The sequence below is a fragment of the Macadamia integrifolia genome, chromosome 8 (assembly GCF_013358625.1).
Source record: "Macadamia integrifolia cultivar HAES 741 chromosome 8, SCU_Mint_v3, whole genome shotgun sequence".
NCBI classification, from domain to species: Eukaryota; Viridiplantae; Streptophyta; class Magnoliopsida; order Proteales; family Proteaceae; genus Macadamia; species Macadamia integrifolia.
In genome coordinates, this window is record NC_056564.1 from 14,433,748 (window position 1) to 14,452,649 (window position 18,902).

Sequence of the window (18,902 nt, forward strand, 5' to 3'; positions counted from 1 at the left end):
GGTAGTTTCCACCGCCTATCCAGGGTTGAGCCCTAGGATTTGACGGCAGACCTGAAAAGCCACCTACAGACGCTTTACGCCCAAGTTTGTGCCTAAGCACTTCCATACGGGATCATAGTCTAATGTAACTGCATCAGGTCCTCAGTTGAGTGCTTTGATGTGTTGGTCTAAGGCACAATTAGGCAATACTTTCTTGGTTGGAACTGGCCAAGATTGCATCCAATAGGATATTAGGAAGGAGAAAAGGAAGAAAAAGACCTCCAACATAATAGAAACAAGAAGAAAACAATATATGTATTAAAGTACCAGGAAAAAAAAATTGTCCATCCTGGTGCAAAACAAAATTAGGCACCAGGCATCCACAACAAGTTGCCAGGGAAGATGGGTCTAGATAAGAAATATCAAGGACCAAATACTAGAAAAATAAGTAATAACTGTAATAGTGAAGTCAGGAAAGGCGAAGGGAATAAAACAATAGCCGCCAATGTCTCACTTTAAGGAAGAGAACTGGGGAAAAAATTATTGTTCCAACCATCTGCTGGAAATTAGCCAAAATGAGATACTACTACCCAAGGAAAAGCCTTATATGTCTTAACATTTGATATTCCAAAAGGTGACAAACTGGAAATAGTAAAATCTAACTACAGTTCCAATATTAAAAAATGATCAGGTCAACTCTAAGAATAGGCGACAGCTGCAACCTAAAAACAAAGATTATTATTGAATCCCATACCTGCTCAATGAAATAAACAAGCAACTCCTCCGAAAGCTCACGGTCACCAGATTGTGAACATGTTTCCATGGCATCTTTGTAAAGATTGTCTTTCTTAGACAATGCAATGGACTGCTTCCATCGTCCAGCTTTCTTATAAATATAAGCAGCAATGCGCCTCATCTCCAGAAGCTCGTGTTTCTCAACCTGTTAATACATATTTCAACGGCACTAATAAGGACTGCAGTAGGAGAGATAGCCAATAACAAATTAGAACCGTAGTTCAAAATTTTGCTAGTTTCAACATGCTCAAGATGAAATAAGAGGCAAAACCAGAAGCAGAATAATTTTCATCACAAAAATGCACTTTTCATCAAAATTTTGGTCATTCTCGTTGGAAACCCCTCAAAATGGCCGAGTAAAACTCACGGAAAAAAAATGCACTGTTTCAGCAGTGAAATTTCAGTATTTCTCTCATTTCAGTCCGACTGAAATGGCCTACAAAACGGGATTTAGAACTATGAGTAGAACTTCAGCTACCTTTTGTGCAAGGCCTATTTGATCGAAGTTGTCATGCATATCAATTGATTCTCTTAACCTATCATAATCTTCCTCTTGAACATATATCTCATTTAGAGCCTCATTCACAGCAGCAACATTGTTGCTCTGGACTGCAACCATGTATGGCTTGATAAGGTGAAGATAACCCGCCTGGAATCCAGAAAGGATTATTAAGAATCGACTCCAAATCAATACTTCAAGAGCTTCAACATGTATACTATCGAAAGCCAGTTGGGTTAGGAAAAGATACAAACGCAATTTCACCAAAATAATAAGAAATACCTTTCGCATTATGTCCACTACACGTGTATGATCCACACGAAGTGCAAGTACATTGAGAAGATCATTAATAAGATCAGGGTGCTCCTGCAAGTAGAAATGCACAGCCTTATAGTAGAGCTCCACATTCGCAACTTTGACGGCAACATCTTTAAATTGCATGTGATCCCAGGCTTCAGGGGAATGGTTCATGATGGTAGCCGCAGCATTGTCAAACTCATCATATTGTATATACAGATAGGTGAGTTCCATCCAGTGTTGCTGCTCATCACAAGCCCGTATAAGCTTCGGAATGTTAAGACGTGTTGAGAACAGTTTGATGTGTTCCATAAGCTTCTCTGGACGGTATCTAGCATATAGAACTCCCAATTCAGTAAAGATACCCATATGTGCACGTTCCAATCCTAGACCACTCTCCATCAGATTAATCAATTCGTTGAAGCATCCTCTATTCTGGTAGTAATTGCTGACTTCTTCCAAATCATCCACCTAGAACAACCACAACAAGAAGTTAAAACGTTAACAGACTTCCGAAAGAGAGAGAATCTGAGCAACAAATAACCATGTTAAGCAAAGAATCATAGGTACAGGACCCTGTAGCATGTGGAAGACCAAAAGGTCGCCAACATCAGATAAATCAAACCAATCTTCAGACAATAAATTTGGGAGGCACAACCCAAATAATATAAATGCAGAAGAAAAATAACAGATGTTACCCATTAAAAAAGGTCATCCCACCTGTATAATGATGTTAAGCCCACATATCTGTGCTAAGCGGAACTCCTCAGCATCAACACAAGCAAAGCATACTTCCTTCCAAGTCTTGGAGCTGTTGGCTTTTCGAGCTGCATCGACTGCACCTTGAAACTGTCTTAGCTTCACAAGTGTAACAGCCAGCTTGGCCCAGTTAGAAATAAAAGCAAATATTATCTTTGCTGCCTCATAAAGGGCTTCATCATACAACCGGTCGCCAACATTTTGGAGATTGGCAACATTTGGCATGAGAATGAATTCCTCAATGTCACCCAGCCTATCAATTTTGGCATATGCGTAAATAAGCTCACTGTCCACCTTGGGCTCCTTTGTCTTCTGCCTAACCATCAGAAGATACCTTACCAAGTCGTGGTACACATTAGCATTCTCTGCTGCTCGAATGACATCTAAGAATTCAGTGGCATCATCAGCACGGATAAATGACTCAATTGCCTCACTCACTAGACCCTCCCTGAGTTGGGCCTTGGCAACCTGGCTCCAAACAGCATCCTCTTCAACACGGAATGCAAACTCCACAGCACGCTCAATGCTTTGAATGTTATCCAACAGGACATTTACAGCCTGGACATTCAAGTTGAACTTCTTGAAGATCGCAAATGCTTCTTCATACAGTTGTGCTTCCACAGCCACCTCTCCTACAGCAGGCCCGTCAAAGTTGTCTAACCTGTTAATGTAATCCATTACTCTTGATGGATCTGCCTTAATAGCTGTCAGGATCAGCAGATTTTGTAGATTGAAGTTTCCACTGAAGGCAGAGTTTTGGAGCACAATCTTCTCAAGAAGCTCAATTAATTCGTGGGGAAGATCAGCAGTCATGAAAGCCTTAACAGCAGCAGAAACTTGCTCTGGGCTCTTGCTTTCAGGCAAGGCAGTAGATACCACTTGATCGATTAGCTGTCTTCTATACTCATTATCAGGACTCAGAACTTTCTCCCAGAGGTCAGCATCCATCCTTTCCACCACATATCTGGAAAAAAAGAGAAAAGAAAGGTAAATAAACCCCAAGCACCAGAAGAACCTCTGCACACATATTATGTGTACATACTGGACAGAGAAGTACAAACCTGGCCTGAAGTTTGAACAATGAATTCTTGTTTGTGACATTAATGAGCTCATCATCACACTGCCCTCTCCGGTAAGCAACAACAGCGAGGGTGGGGTCACGTTTCTCACAATATTTACCCACAACACGTGAATCATAGTACGGATTTGTGGTGAGGAAATGCTCCGGATTATTGTTGCTGTCTATTATGATTTTACCCAGGGCATTGTGAACATGCACATCCTGGCTTCCCTCACTCACAAGATGCTCCAAGAACTGAGTGAGCAAACGAAGGCGGTTCCTGCACCACAAGAACAGATCATGGGATAATGAAAGAGAAAAAGAAGAGGTAAAGGGAAAGGGAAAACAGTGGAAGAGACACCAGACCTCTTTTCACATTCCTCAACAAGTGGCTCCACAGGAAGTAGGGACCGCACAGATAAAATAAGGCCTTTAATGAAATCTTCAGGGCATTCATCATCTAGCAGCTGCCCCACAACTAGAGGAGCGTTCGCTGGGTTGACCTATAAAGCAAAAAAGAGAACTTAGGCCCATTTGACTTTCTTTGCCTTTAATGTTCATAGGAAGCAGAACTAAAGTGCCTGAAAACTCCTACCTTTTGAACATAACCCTCAATATATCTCAGCATGTTGTTAGTGTACAGGTAGTGGGTGAGGTCCGGAACAAACCCAAATCGGTCACAGACATTAATAAGGGGCCGTGCATCAGGAAGCTTTGCTTCCATTAGAAAGTTCTTTGTCTTCTCAGCATCATAGAAGTTTGATTCCCTTGTCACACGCTCAACCTCTTTAATTTGCCCGGTTTTAGCAGCTGCCTCGATGTACTTGAAGTGAATGTCTGGATCCTCACTGTAATAAATACAAAAGACATAATAATGATCCAAAGAATTGCTTAGATCAAACAAAACAAAAGAAAATGCTTCTTTATCTTGCAAGAAATACCTGGAGCTCAAATATGACCCCAAGAAGAAGTATAATCCTTCATAAGACTTGAATTGCTCAAAGAGTTTTATACATGCATCAATCCCCAACTGCTCGCAGTATTCTTTGGCAGTCTGCAAGGACGTATCAGTGAGCCTCAATCCAAGAACAAGAATAGCAGCAAAATACAACAAAAGAAATAAGCATTACCTGCACAATTATCTGCAGATTCCCTCTCAGATTCACAAGTAAAAGGTCCTTCATACACTCCAGTGCCCATTCTTTAGAGAGAGTTCCAAAGAACTCTACAAGGGACTGGAACAAAACATACATTCAGTAGCAGGTTACATCCATACTAAGGTTACAAAATGTAAGATCTAATCGAACAGACCTGTGGCTCAATGGCATGCGTGTTCACAATGACACGCTTGATATCCGGCAATTCAGTATAGTGCTGCATGAAGGACATAATGCTTAATCCACTGAGTAAATCTTAACCGTGAAATACATGAGATCTTCCTTCCACACATTTCAAGAAGCCATTTTACCTGAAGAGCACGCACGTATAGACCTGCCTTTTCACAAAGTTGTGCAATTCGAGGACGATCATAGTGACTGAACATCCCATTAGCTAATATGGCATCGGCTACATTTGGAAACGTCACCAGATTGATCTCCAGAACCTGTAAAAAGGCAATGTTACGGTGTTTTGTAGGAAAGTTTCAGCTAGAGTGCTGATTACAATATTGCCTTCAAAGGGGAAACAATAACCTTGGTTTGAAGGAAACCATGTTCTGGTAAATTCGGCTTCAGAACATCTAACAGAAACGCTGTTGCCTCTCGGATCAGGTTCCTCTGGAGTTAACAATGCCAAGAGAAACTGTGTTAAATGTTATTCTAAAAACAATAACAGAAGGATGTCATAGATGGTTGGAGACTGGTGTTTGCGAAGCACATCCATCACTGTTTATATATATATATATATATATATTCCAAACAGTAAGATGCCCATGGGCAAACCCTTTTATGAAAGATTAAAAATAAAGGATTGAAAAGAAAGAAGATAAAAAAGCAAAAGTCATGGATGAACCTGAAGGAAAAGATCTGTTATAGTGTTGTAGTCAATTGGACAACCTCCTTCCATTTGTGACATCATTAGAGCGAAATTAACAGCACCCTGCCATGCAGAGAGAAGTTCTGAGTAACACTTAACCAGAATACGTACCAAAGAAGATTTATGTATATAAAGTCATATAATACAGTAAATCTGCATGAGGTTTCAGAAACAGTTTATAATACAATTTCCAACTCGGTAGAAGAGATTTCATATGAACCAAAAGAAAATCAATATAGCCCAATACCAAAAGCCATGAAAGAGAAGAAGCAAATTCATCAACAAGAAAACTGACATTCAATGAAGGATAACTGTAACTCACAACAATTACCTAGATAATTAAAAAAAAAAAAAAAAAAAGGTAATTCAGCTGCTAACAATAAGTATAGCAACCAATTATCGGAAACTCCATCAACCTCGGAACCCGTAATGTCAATCACAGAAGATAATTTGATTACAAGTTTTCTACTTTCACAGCCAACTAGATAATAGACAGAAAATAGAAATCTCTTAAAGATTTCTTCCCAATGAATAATAAAAAAAATACCTGGGGATCTGCTCGCAAAATTGTTTGCAGAAGGAAGAGATAATCAGGTGTGTAGCCAACCTGCATTTATGCAGAAAGCATGGATCCACCATCAAGAATTTAAAAAAAAAATAGCAGTAACAGTAACGCCACATAATAAAGATAAGCCATAAAACCGACCATAATCTCAAATACATGAATATTAGGGTAGCTCTTGGATTTAATAAAACAAAAATCATATTATCAATATTTGGACCATTCCCAATATAGGAAAGCATGCATTACATTTACCTGCTTTGAGTATATAAGAATCTTATCAAATTCTCTTCGTTCAGCAAAAGCTGCGACAACTTTTGGGGTAGCTCGAGCCTTGATATATATTTTCAGAGCAAGATCATTATCCACCGTCTATGACAGGAAAACACATCACGCTATCAATAAAGAGAAAAGAACCCACGATAAATTAAATAGAGTGCAAAAAGGCTTAAAGTACATGCCAGACAAAGCAAGCAATGTTTTGATAAAAACCCAGCTGTGATAAGGGGCTTAGGCATTTCTCATTTCATTTTTTTGCAAAAAATAAATGTAAACTTTTTATTGATGTTTTATTTTGTTGCAAGGTCAAGTTTTCTTGCTACACTGCAGACATGGACGGAAGTGGGTGTGGATTTATATGATAAGAGGAAGCCAAACACAAAGGTGAGATAAAAAGTTCCATAAAATTACAATTATTCAACTGTAATGGAATATGTGCCATTTCTGTAATTTTCTGTAACTTTCAACTCACTTTTAAAGGCACTTCCCTTGCCAGTTTTGGGCTGGAACTCAACCAATAAGATGGATATGTTATCACATAATTCCCACTATATTTGCCAATGTGGCAAGTTGCGAATATCATAACCCTTCAAATTTTCATAGAAACAAAAGGATCAACAACGAATAAGTTAAATCTAAAATCCCTAGCCAAACCTTAACAAGATCTCCAAGCTCCTCACTGCACTCTAGCTTGTCCTCAGCCAACCAATTCTCCAGAAGATTCTTTTTATTCTGATTTACAACAAGGCGCGATAATTCCAGCGACTCAAATGCGTTGAGCTTTCCTCTCGTCAATAGTGTCCCAAAATACTGTAACAAGGGAGGTGTTTGCCCAGCTTGCACAGGAACACTCTGTAAAGCAAATGCAAGATAATCATCAGAATGGCACATTTTGAAGTTTACAAAGGATTGCGGAACAAATACAGAGAAACAACAGCTAGCACTTTTGTAACACCCACGTGTTATGATAATAATATATAATATATTAACACTTTATGTTAATAGTTATCAACAGGGGAGGTGGTTTGTTATAAGGGGTTTAGGGGAGAGAGAGCCACATTTAAAGGAGGTGGTGGCAGGTTTTAATATATATATATATATATGAGAGAAGAGAAGGCGGTTTTCAATTACCGCAGAAGAAGGAAAAGAAGATAGAACGAGGAAGAAAGAAGTTTAAGGAAGGAGGAGGACAGTTTAGGTAAATTTAGCTATTGTTTTGATTCAGTTTTTTATCTATTAAGAACGGAAATAGAGAAAGAAGGAAAGAGAGGGAAGAGGGAGAAATAAGGTATGAGGAAGAGAGAGAAAGAATTCGGTTAGTTAAAAAGAAAAGAAAAAACAAAACAGGGAAAGAAGGAGACAAAATAGGAGGATGGAGAGTGAGAGAGAAGGCAACCGAGGGCGTTATTGTATAAAAGAGAGAGAGAGAGAGAGAGAGAGGGGGGTTGTCCTTTTGTCTTGATTGAAGAAGTTGAGAGAAAATAGGAATGAAGGTAAGAGACAAGGTATTAAAATAAAGTAATATAAAGAAAAGTGATAGAGGGAATCTGGCCGGATTTCCTTATAGTAGAAGGCTCCAAGAAAGTAAGGGACAACCCTATATACATGTGGAGGTTTGGAGAATAGATAAATAAAAATAAAATAATTATTTAAGGAAAATATTAAGGGCGAGATTGTTATTGAACCGTCCATATGGAATGAAATCCTCAAAGAATTGTTGTTTGTATATATAGGTGGCGGTACCCTTGAATGAGTGGATTATCATTGGAACTTCTGAGTTAGCAGATCGACGTGTAAGTGGAACTTGACATAATTCACCAATGTATTTATGCACCAATTTCCTCATGTTAATTCATGAGCGGGTTTTTCTTAGAAGAATTTGAATGGTGCTATGATAATATGGAATGGATGGAGTTTGATTTAATGAATGATTTTGTGTATGGTTTATATAAATGAAATGTTCAGAAAGTGGTTTATGATTGTACTTGAGAATGGTGCAGGGAGACATTTAAGGAAATATAATGAAAATAAATAAAAGGATGGTTGACTGTGACAGGACTACATCCCTTACCAATATGGGTTATGCGTTGGATGAGGCATAGATTATGTTATGTTCCTCGCTTAGCCGCGAGATGCTTCGCCTAGCCAGCGGAATGACCCATCTAGGATGGGATGAGATATGATGTGCCACCTAGCCGGTGGTTTTGCATGTGTGCCACCTAGCCCGTGGTTATGAGGCTGGGTTGTAACTCTATGATATATGAGATGCCCCACACTTATGATTACAATTGGTAGTATATCTCAATGATTTTAAGGGAAGAATTTTTTGTTTTAAAGTTAAAAAGAGTATTTCTCATCTACTCCCTAAACTGTTTACAGTTGTTCATAAATGCTTTGACTTATTATGTCTTAAGTTAAGAAAAGGCTATGTATATGAAAGATTTATGGAAATCTATATCTTTGTATTGTTTGTGTTCATGCATGTTCTATCTTATTGGGCTGTTTAGCTCACTCCATTATTTATTTCCCACAAATCACTAGAGGTGTGGCATGGCTCAAAGGGAGACCCAGTTGAGCAGATTTTGCAGCTTGCTTACTTTTTGAAACTACAATAGAAATGGATATACTTTGTTGTAATTTGTACTTGTGAGAACTTGTTATGTGCAGTAGTGAATTTAAAGTTGAATGCAACATACATAATTTACAGATGCTCTCATTAGTTAGTAGCCACAGTACTTTGCTAGTTGGAAATGTTAATGTTATTATCCTTAATATCTGAGATGTTATAGATAGATAAATGATGAATTCTGATATGAATTTAATAAGGGCTAATTATAAGATTTTACCTAGAATTTAAATTATGGACTTATTGATATTTTTATCATTACCCGTGAGGGCAGCACCATTCCTGTTACCCAGGGCTTGGGGTGTCACAACTTTCTTCTCCGTTGCTGAGAGAAGCATTGACTCCTTAGGACCAGGGTTTTGAAAACGTGGAATTGGGGATGGAATCAGACAAAATCAGTCTGAAAAAGCCTAGAGTTGGCCAGTCCAAGGAATATTCCAATGATTCCTGTGTTTTTTCCAGGAATTGGCCATATCTAATCGTCAAGAATCAAGATCGCTGACCACCGATTCCGATTTGAATCGAGAAATTTGCCGATCCGATTCCCAATTCTTGAAACCCTTCTTAGGACACACGAAATGAGAGGAGAGATAGAGAGAGAGAATGAAATTGAACCAAGTATGAAGTCATTTAGCGAATACAGTATGAGCACAACAAAGTATTACCATGTTCCATATAAGTAAAGAAAACCCAAAGAAATCTATGCAAGTACCTGAAATTTTGCAACAGTATCAGGAGTACGAAGAAGTCCCTGTGGAGATTCTGCAGCAAGCTCTGCAGCCTCCTTATATTTTGTTTGCGCAAACAATTCTTGGAATCGCTGGACAACCTGAAAACACAAATGATGATTAGAAACATTTCCACATGAAACTGAAATATATAACATGAAATGAGGAACCGTAGTTTGATCTAACAGGAAAACACACTAACTCTAGTATCCTAACAAGTAAAACATGTTTAGAACTTAGAAGGCAGTATATAATTTTGCACACCAATAAATTAACTTCCCAATAAAGAAGCTTAGAAGGCAGCATTTAATTTTTCACATCCAATAAAGAAGCCCCCAGTAGCAGAAACATAACACAGTTCTTTTCAATTGATGTTTAATGAATTCTGAAAAATATTATCTGCCACCATTATCTCCTAAATCACACATCAGCAGAGATGGATCCAAGATCCACTCTTTCCCAGTCTTGAAAGACCATCCAGGATTGACGGATAAGGGCAACAGAGAGAAAAAGAGACTATCAGATTTACCAGATTCTCTGCCCCAGGAAGGTTTCCTCTTTTAGCAAGATTGACAGCAAGCTCCAGATTGTTTAACTACAATAGTCACAAGAAGCATTAGTGAATACCTTTAAAAAAATAATTTATATTTCCTAAAATAAATTTAATTTGCAGTGGGATTTTTTCCTGAAAAAGCAAGCTTGTTACATACTTGGCCGCTGACAAATGGCACAATTGTTGCTTCATTTACAGTAGCAAGTAAGACTTGCCCACGCCTATTGACAGCATAGAAGCCTCCTGCTGAAGATGCTTCTGTTGTCAGAAATATAGGATCAGGGCTTATACGATTTCTGTAAACAGCAGTTGCCATCTCCAGGTCATACACGAACAGAAGTCCAAGCTTTGTGATCACATATATCAAACTGTACTTGTGGGATATCTGTCAAAGAAGAAAAGAAAGTAATTCAACACTAAGGCAACTATTATAACTACAATTCAATGGTACTTCAGAACACGAGAATTGAGTAAAACTAAAACCTGCATTGCAACTGGGAAGTCATCAGCAAAATCAGGTGGGAAGAAAAGATCCGCTTGTTTCTTCGTAAAGCCCGGTTTGCCTGCAAGAAGAAGTTACAAGAACAATATATAAATGAAACAATAACAAAAAATTAGCTCAAGATTGCAGAAAAGTAAGACAACGATGTTCAAGACAAACAGCATAAAAAATCCCAATAAAGTTAAAATACATATTTAAGAAAATGTATCAAAGCTAATCCCCAAGGCTGGATTTGGTTGTTTTCTCTGATGAAAGAAAACAAAAGGAAAAAGAAATAATATATATATCCTTCACTTGCTTGGTTGTACTAAGAAAATCGAAAGAAAACATATGAAAAGTTCTATCATTGTTGTTTGGTTACAAGGCTTTCTGTAGTTATATCCCACCCCCTGTGAAAAAGAGTGGAGAGCCCCATGACCAGCTTTCCCTCAATTTATCTTTTCCCAGTGTTTTCCCATGCAATAAGCGAGGCACAAAACCAGGGATAACCTTTCCCAAGAGTAGTTATTTTTTCCCTAGCTTTTCTCCCATTCATGCAACCAAACAATAGCATGTCCTGTTTTTCTCTTGATTTTCCTTTCCCCCAACATAGGGAGCACAGCCAGACACAGCTTACATCAGCATGAATAATTGAGTAGAAGTTGACCTGGTTGGGCACCAAGTTCAATCACATGTAACTTCGATGTAACTTGGCCAGCATTGGTGCTCTTCGAGGCAAAACAGATAAGAGTGGAAGGGTTCTCATTCCCTGGAACCTATAAACAACATGCAGACAAACATAATACCCATTTTCAGAGAACAATACCAAGTATACACAAAGAAAGTACATACACATACATACATAAAATCATAAATATAGATGCACAAATTTGTACTAAAAAATCTAAGCTCACAATCAAAAGAGTGAGGAAAGAATCGCACTTTGAATGTGGCAAATGATGCAGCATGTGCTTCAAGAGCTTGACTGCGCTGCTGATCCACAGAAAAAAGCTGCATATTCCCCTTAACCAGTTGTGGCCTCTAAAGTCACATTCAAAATGTTAAACGTAGAATTAGAAACCAACAATGTCATTACCCCCCCCCCCCCAAGGGCCCAAAAGAAAAGGAGAAGTCATAAGAGAATAAAGGTAAACTTGCAAACATGTTTTAAGCCACATAAAAAGCAATAAAACATGTAGCACAGTACAAGAAGCCAATCCTACTGGATAACTAAATAACAAGAATAAAAATAAGACACAAATAGCATTGTATACAGCTGTGGAGCTCAGCTACAAGAACACAAAAAAAAAAAAAGGCAAAGTCATCAAATAGTTGGAATAACAATATGATCCATATGTTCAGACTAACATTAGCCACCAATATACACTCAACAAGAGACAACAAGGGCATAGTTCCATTGGAGCCTGCATTATACCCAGTTACATGTCTATACTGAATCAAAGTAGATCAGCCATCACTTAACAGCGAAAATTCATGGAGAGAGAACCTTTTTTTGCTTTGAGAGGTAATAGTAATTACTTTCCTATGGAGGAAAGAAAACAGAAGAAAGCAATAGGTTTTGGAAAAATCTAATCCTGAGGGCAAAAGTGAGTTCATTGTTTTACTGGTTCAAAAGTCTTTATTGTACAATTTACCTCATAAAGACTCCTCAAATACATCTTTCAACTGCAGAATCTGTCTGACTGGGGGAAAATTAACTCTTTCATAATATTTCCAAAAGAATGTATATGTTTCTACTCTTTTCACAATATGAATGCACAGTACTCGAATAATACTGTCTGGGACTGGTATTAGGGTGAACCCTTTCCACCCCCTCTCAATTTAAGATTCCCACGACTCCATGCCTACTCCTTAGATCCAATTTTGAGCTCATAGTAAAGTGTGTCTCAATGTCTATTAATGGGTCCACTTGGAATTCCAAGTTATGTTTGGCACGAGCAGGGATTGAGGTATATCGGATCAGCTGATACCGATACCTGGCCGATCTTGGACTGGATATCAGTATCAGATCGAGGGTAAATCATTAAAAACAACCGATATTTTATGAAAAGAAGGGTAAAACTGACAGATCCAAGCCAACACGGACCAGTCCGGATCGGTATTGTATCGATTCGACCAATCCGGTTTCCAACAAGTAAATCCCTGGGCATGAGATATTTGAACTTGAGCAGATCATCAAATAAAGTTGTCATTTAGAAATAGCATTAATCTCAACATCTGAACAAGATAGATGCATTTGATGATTTGAACATTATCAGCAATGAGAGCCAACTACATACCTCAGGTGAGCCTGGAGCTATTCCAATCAAAACCAACCACTTTTCAGAAGGATCACATTTATAGTTAATAATTTGGTTGTTCCCCAAATTAGCTGTCCTCTCAAACATCTTTACAGGCTCAGAGTCACCTGCATTAAAAAAACAGGAGAAAAAATCATTGCAAACAATTCAATAATGTAATTGAAGCCTCAATCTGAGAAATTAAAAATCAATGAGAAGCAACAATTCCAGATACATGGTGAAGTGAAAGCTTCATACCGTCAATTGACCAGTGATATACAGAAGTCTGTGTCACAAGCCCCAACATCTTTGGGCTAATCCACTTCCAAAAAACAACCTAAGCATAAAGCATGAAGGGAGGGTTGGACAACTTGAAGAAGCCTCTCATTCCAAAACAACACTTTTCAGAAACAGTTCAGGCATTGAGCTTGTAGAGTATTTTTCTTAATGAGTAAAGCGCTTGTAAATTTTAAGAGGTTCAAAAAATAACCTGTTCAGGCATCTGATGAGATTTCATTTTAGATTTCATTTCAATGTTGAATATTTGTAAGTGATCCTGAGTTGTTCCTGGTAGTTGGGCTACAAAGAGATAATCATTACCGGTTAGATTATATATATATATAAGGAAGCAGCAAAATGTCAAACCAAATTAATTCACCCAATAAATTACCACATAAACTTCGGGTTTGCTCCACTGCCACTAAGAACAGAAAGAAGATATGTCCATAGATAACTAATGACATATAGGAAAGCGAGGGAATTCAAGAGAAGCATTTCAACTCATAAAACAATTCAAACCCATTGGGCTGATCAAGGTCCAGCACATATACATGGAAAGATGGATAATGATTATGTAACACTGTTGTCAAGATGTCGCCCTTGCATCCAAGCGCCCTCCAACACCTTGGGTCACCTAGACGCCAGGACAACTATGATTATGAAGATACAAAATTAGGGTTAGCTAATACTGGAATAAAGAGAAGGACCAAACTCAGCGAGGGGCAAAACCATACATTGGAACGAATTTACTGCTCGTCTGCCAACCAGCACAGAGCACTTAGATATTGAACTTGAAGGATATAAGCAGAAAATTAGTCACCAACCCAGTATGTAAGCATTTCAAGCTCAACAAGGTTTGGGCATATCTCTATACAGTTCTACCCTGGATATCAAAAGTCGAAAGGAATTACTGATACCTGTTTGAAGTTATATCTTTCAATGTAGGATAGGCATGGAAATCACGTCAATGGCTCAGTGTATGGCATCCAGTAAACAAACTGTTCTATTCCTAAGTAGAATGACAAATAACCCAAAGGGACCACGCATTTCAAGTTATATAAAAAAACCATTCTGATTGCATGTAGGGTTAACCAGTCCAAGAAGAGGACGAGCCAGTTCAAGTTCCAGAATAAACACCAAAAGGCGAAAGTAGAAACCAATCTCTCAGGTCAAAATGATCATACAAGGCATGTCTGAAGGAAGGTTGCAGCATGGACAAGACGTATAGCCCTTTATTACCAGTGCCAATCAAAAATAAAAACACCGAAATATATCATCAAAATGTGCTTTCCTCTTTGACCTCTACCAATAAATGGATGAAGTAACGAAATTCTGTCAACTCCTTTAACTCAAAGACAACAAGGTAGTGACATCGGAAATTAGGATTCATGTACCTATTAAATATTCAAGTAGCAGCCTCTTACCTTTGAGGGCAAGAATCCTGGAATTAGGATTCATCAAAGCTGAATCTGCAGTAATAGGCCTTCTCAGCGGCTGCATAGGCATGTTCATATCAATGATAACAACACTATTCTGTGGTGCTGTTTCCCGAACACAAATGTACTTGTCGGATTCCATGGTAACATGCGTGAAAGTGATAAATTGAGGATTTATTCCGACGCTTGGCAACTGCAAGTGCGGCAAATACAATGAGAGTCATTAGTGGAACACCCGCCAATTTCATAGGATCAAAGAAGGTATCAAAAGGGAAACGAGAAAACGATCCTCATTGCTAGCTTTTTCTGAACTAGATGGGAATTCAAAACTTATAACACTTAAAAATACGCATCGAAATACCCAGCGTCCAATAATGAGAATGTGATCTGGAGCTGAGATCTGAACAGATCCGAGATCTACCTAAGTTTTGCACAAAAACTCAACACACGAGCTCTAAAAGAAGATGATAATCCAGAGCTAGCTTAGAATTTTATTTCAAAAATTTTCATCGCCGCAAATGAATTGCAACGTAGATTCGTCAATGCGAACCACAGAATATAAAAAAGAAAAAAAAAATCAATCAAAATCGAAACAAAACAAGTACTAGAACCTTGCTAACAATAAGAACCACACCAAATTAGTCCAACACACAAGCTTTAAAAAGAATTAAACCATAATTCTAACAACAGATGCCAAATCCAGCGGAGATACTCTAAAAGAGCTACGTATGAAAGAGAACTTACAGTTAAAACCTCTTTCATGGTGATCGGAGCATTTGCAGCGGCCATGGCGCCCAGATCGAGCTTTGAAACCGAACAGAGGATTTGGAAGGAGGATTGAAACCCCCCACCGAGGGTTCAAAACCAGGGTTTCAATACAAGAAACGAAGTGCAGCAGAATCGAAAAATAGATGATTTGGTCGCTAAAGAGATCTGGAGTGGCGAGAAACCCTTTTTAACCCTCTGATCGAAGGGGGGAGTGGGGGGGAAGAGGGGGAAGAAAGCGGAAGAGGGACGGATCTGAAGAAAATATAAGGGAGAGAGAGAGCGAGAGAGTGAGTGAGACAGACTCACGAAGCCATTTTCAATTACATTAACGGCGGTGGAAATTCCATCGAAAACCAATGAGGACTGAGGAGGATCGGCGATCTAACTTTTAACTCGTCGAACCGAAGGCTTAATATAAAGTCGGTCCTAACATACAGACACTGTCCAAAAGAGAAGAAAATCTCAAAATGGTGCTGATGTGCTTATGTACCTCCATGCGTCGTGCACATATATGAGCACCGGACACTATTTTACGACCATTTCCTTCGATGGTTGGGGATACGGGTGTAGTGGTCGGGCCGTCAGTCTCGATCAGGTTTAATCAGACCTGATCAAATTTTAGGATTGTACTATGAATGTCTGTTTAATTAAATGGGTTTAGATAACGTGGACATGATACGATTAATAATCGGGCTGGTTTGCCTCAGACTATAATTAGGCTGCCATAAATGGGTCTTAATCGGGTTATAGACCTATTTAATTTAAACGGGCTTTAAACATGTCCTCTTTAAAATTAGTCTCTTAAATGTGTTTAAAGATAAATACTAATAAAATGAGGCAAAAATAGGCATAATAAATAAAAAGATTCTATAGTTAAAATAGATTAAGCCAAATATGGGCAAAGCAACTAAATTATTAAGGTACTCGGTCATTAAACCACGAAACTCAAATCAATTGGTGGAGGTGTTCTAGGACCCCTTGTACACTGTAAGAGTGTCTATCATGATGGTTTCTAGTATTCAATATGGGTTTGTATTGGCATCAGTGCCAAAAGTGTCAATCTTAGAACCATCTTGTTAAGTCAAACGAGACCAAACCTAAGTCTTGGTATCAATTTATAGGACGACATGACAGTATTGATTCTTAAACGGTTTCACGCACCATAGAAAAATAGAAGAATTCTAAGGATTCGTAATGATATGATTTCGTTATTGAAATCTAAGGTGTCCCTTATTTTTAAAAGCAACTTCTTCTACAAGATCATTATGAATTTCTTGAGTTAACTTCTTCAAACTTTCTAAGGTCACATGTAATCTTATTAAAATAACCAAGAAAATTATTGTTATATTATTATTTATTACATTTTTTTTTTAACAAAAAAATGACTAAGAATTAATGACGACCAAATAAATAAGCTGGATATAATTTTAGTGCTATCACCAAACAAATTTACAGTACCAAAATTAAAGGTCCTTCAATTGAACATTGAAGCCTCCATAAGATAAAAGACCACAAATACATCAAATCAAAGTCATAAAACTTGAATACAATAACATGTAATATACCCTTTGAAAAGGTACTAGATGTTTCGATTCCATCCGGTACCTAATCATTCTCTGAAAATGATGAATATTGGGAAATTCTTGTATTTGAGGCCATTAGAGAATGGGGTATTTCCAATAATATCTATGAGTGCCCATTGCCACTAAAAAAGGCAATAAAATTTCAAAACTCTCCATCCCTCTCTCTTTCCCTGCCCAAATATCCATTTTAAATTTTGAAATGCATACGGAGCTCCTAAAACTCTGTGCCACTACATTACTTTTATACCGGGGTTTATTTTTTTCTTTTTGCATGTTGCATGAATTTATAAACATTTTATTTTGATTTTTTGATACGTGTTTGATGGAGTTAGAGAGAAGTTGTATTATTAGTGGGTTATAGAAGTTACGGGAGTTATTATTATTCGGTTAAGGGAGAAGTTATAGGAGGAGTTATGAGATGGAATAGTAGAGAGAGGTGTATAAAGAAAATGTAGAGAGGGTGGAAAAATAGTCAAGAAAAAAGATAATACTCAATTGTGGAGTCGAGGCGAGCTATCTCCTAATTAGGCTTGACACCACGGCTTCGTCTATAAAGCCTTGGATTTCTATATTTTGTGTTATTAGTAGCAATTATATATCTCTCACCTATCTTATCTCATGTACCTCTCTATTATCTCTCTTTTATCTTGCATGCACATAACATTTTCATCATGTTATTTCTATGTTTATAATGTTTTTTACCCTTAGTACATGTTTTATGTTTAACCTTCATCTTGCACTATTACAGATCTATGTAGTCGATCCCATTTAGTTGGATACATTTATTTAGATACATATGTCGTGTTCACAAGCATAGTGGTATTTTCATAAGCTCCACCACGTTTTTAATCTTAGATTAGGAATTCCATATATTTGTTTTACATCTGGTGTATTAATCATGTAGCACAAATGCACAATTGGATAGAGGCGATTCATTCTCTTCCTTCCTTTATAGTTTAATTCATGTATTGGTTTAGATTTGTTTAGCATACATACGACTCAAGTGATCAGTTTAATTGCATAGACTGAACTGCCTAACACCTTCTTCAAGCCATAACATGACACGAAGATAACCTTTGATTGGATCCATTTGGAGTGGAGTCAATAGTTTTATTGTATTATTATGTGTGGCATTAGACCCCAATCTAAGTGACAACTCCCTATCATCTAAACCTCTTGAATCGCATAGATCTCACGATGTGAAAGGCAACTACAGCCGGTCAAACGATGCAATGGCTTTGGTTAGACAATTCAAGGATATTGGAATATGAATGAGATCAGTAACACCGGGTTGATCCACTTTTAACAGCATCAGCCCCACCACATTATGGCTCATCAACTCAGACCCTTGGATTCCCAAAGTGGTGCATTAAGTTCCTCTTCCTCCCGAAGGAATTGTCCAGCACAATAACAGAGAATCTGGATTTCTTCTCCTTATGATTTTTCTGGTCGGATAGTTCATCTCTGGGTATAAACCCTTGATCTAACAAGGAATTTCTCTTTTCAAATCTCTTAAACGTGTTGGGATAAACCCTAGTTTTAGGGTTTATGAGGTAGATGCAGTGATGAATATCAGACTTAAGTGTGCTCATTTCTTGCTCTCAGAATTCAGTAACACTCATATCTTGATTTTATCTATGTGTAATAGTTTTGGCATATATTTTTTGTGTTATGTTGTTAGCACACCAACTCCACAAATAGAAATTGTGGACTCCAGCTTATAGTAAGAGCAAGGTGATGTTATCAATAGGTTAGTGACCTTGCCCTTGGTTGGAGAGATCACTAGACCTATTTATAATAAATTTTGGTGTTGTCTAAATAACTAAATTCCTCCAATTGGTCTATTTTGGGTATTTGGCCCATTAGATATGTGTTCAAAGCAAC

The 18,902-nt window shown here is 37.8% G+C and overlaps 1 protein-coding gene across 1 annotated transcript in view; it reads right to left on the bottom strand.

The window, feature by feature from the left end:
- Positions 1-15,875, bottom strand: part of LOC122085961 (clathrin heavy chain 2) — an 18,016-nt gene extending 2,141 nt beyond the window's left edge. Inside the window, exons 1-27 of the mRNA XM_042654589.1 lie at positions 15,412-15,875; positions 14,656-14,860; positions 13,443-13,531; positions 13,211-13,289; positions 12,953-13,080; positions 11,595-11,693; positions 11,320-11,428; positions 10,655-10,734; positions 10,329-10,556; positions 10,148-10,213; positions 9,603-9,719; positions 6,919-7,116; positions 6,241-6,357; positions 5,971-6,030; positions 5,400-5,486; positions 5,081-5,164; positions 4,858-4,992; positions 4,701-4,763; positions 4,520-4,624; positions 4,331-4,443; positions 3,985-4,237; positions 3,756-3,892; positions 3,391-3,669; positions 2,291-3,293; positions 1,556-2,041; positions 1,253-1,423; positions 734-919 (exon numbers count right to left, since the gene is read on the bottom strand). Coding sequence (XP_042510523.1) covers positions 734-919; positions 1,253-1,423; positions 1,556-2,041; positions 2,291-3,293; positions 3,391-3,669; positions 3,756-3,892; positions 3,985-4,237; positions 4,331-4,443; positions 4,520-4,624; positions 4,701-4,763; positions 4,858-4,992; positions 5,081-5,164; positions 5,400-5,486; positions 5,971-6,030; positions 6,241-6,357; positions 6,919-7,116; positions 9,603-9,719; positions 10,148-10,213; positions 10,329-10,556; positions 10,655-10,734; positions 11,320-11,428; positions 11,595-11,693; positions 12,953-13,080; positions 13,211-13,289; positions 13,443-13,531; positions 14,656-14,860; positions 15,412-15,456 — 4,722 coding nt within the window. The 5' untranslated portion in view covers positions 15,457-15,875. The remainder of the gene's footprint in view (positions 1-733; positions 920-1,252; positions 1,424-1,555; positions 2,042-2,290; positions 3,294-3,390; positions 3,670-3,755; positions 3,893-3,984; positions 4,238-4,330; positions 4,444-4,519; positions 4,625-4,700; positions 4,764-4,857; positions 4,993-5,080; positions 5,165-5,399; positions 5,487-5,970; positions 6,031-6,240; positions 6,358-6,918; positions 7,117-9,602; positions 9,720-10,147; positions 10,214-10,328; positions 10,557-10,654; positions 10,735-11,319; positions 11,429-11,594; positions 11,694-12,952; positions 13,081-13,210; positions 13,290-13,442; positions 13,532-14,655; positions 14,861-15,411) is intronic.
- Between the last annotated feature and the right edge of the window lie 3,027 nt (positions 15,876-18,902).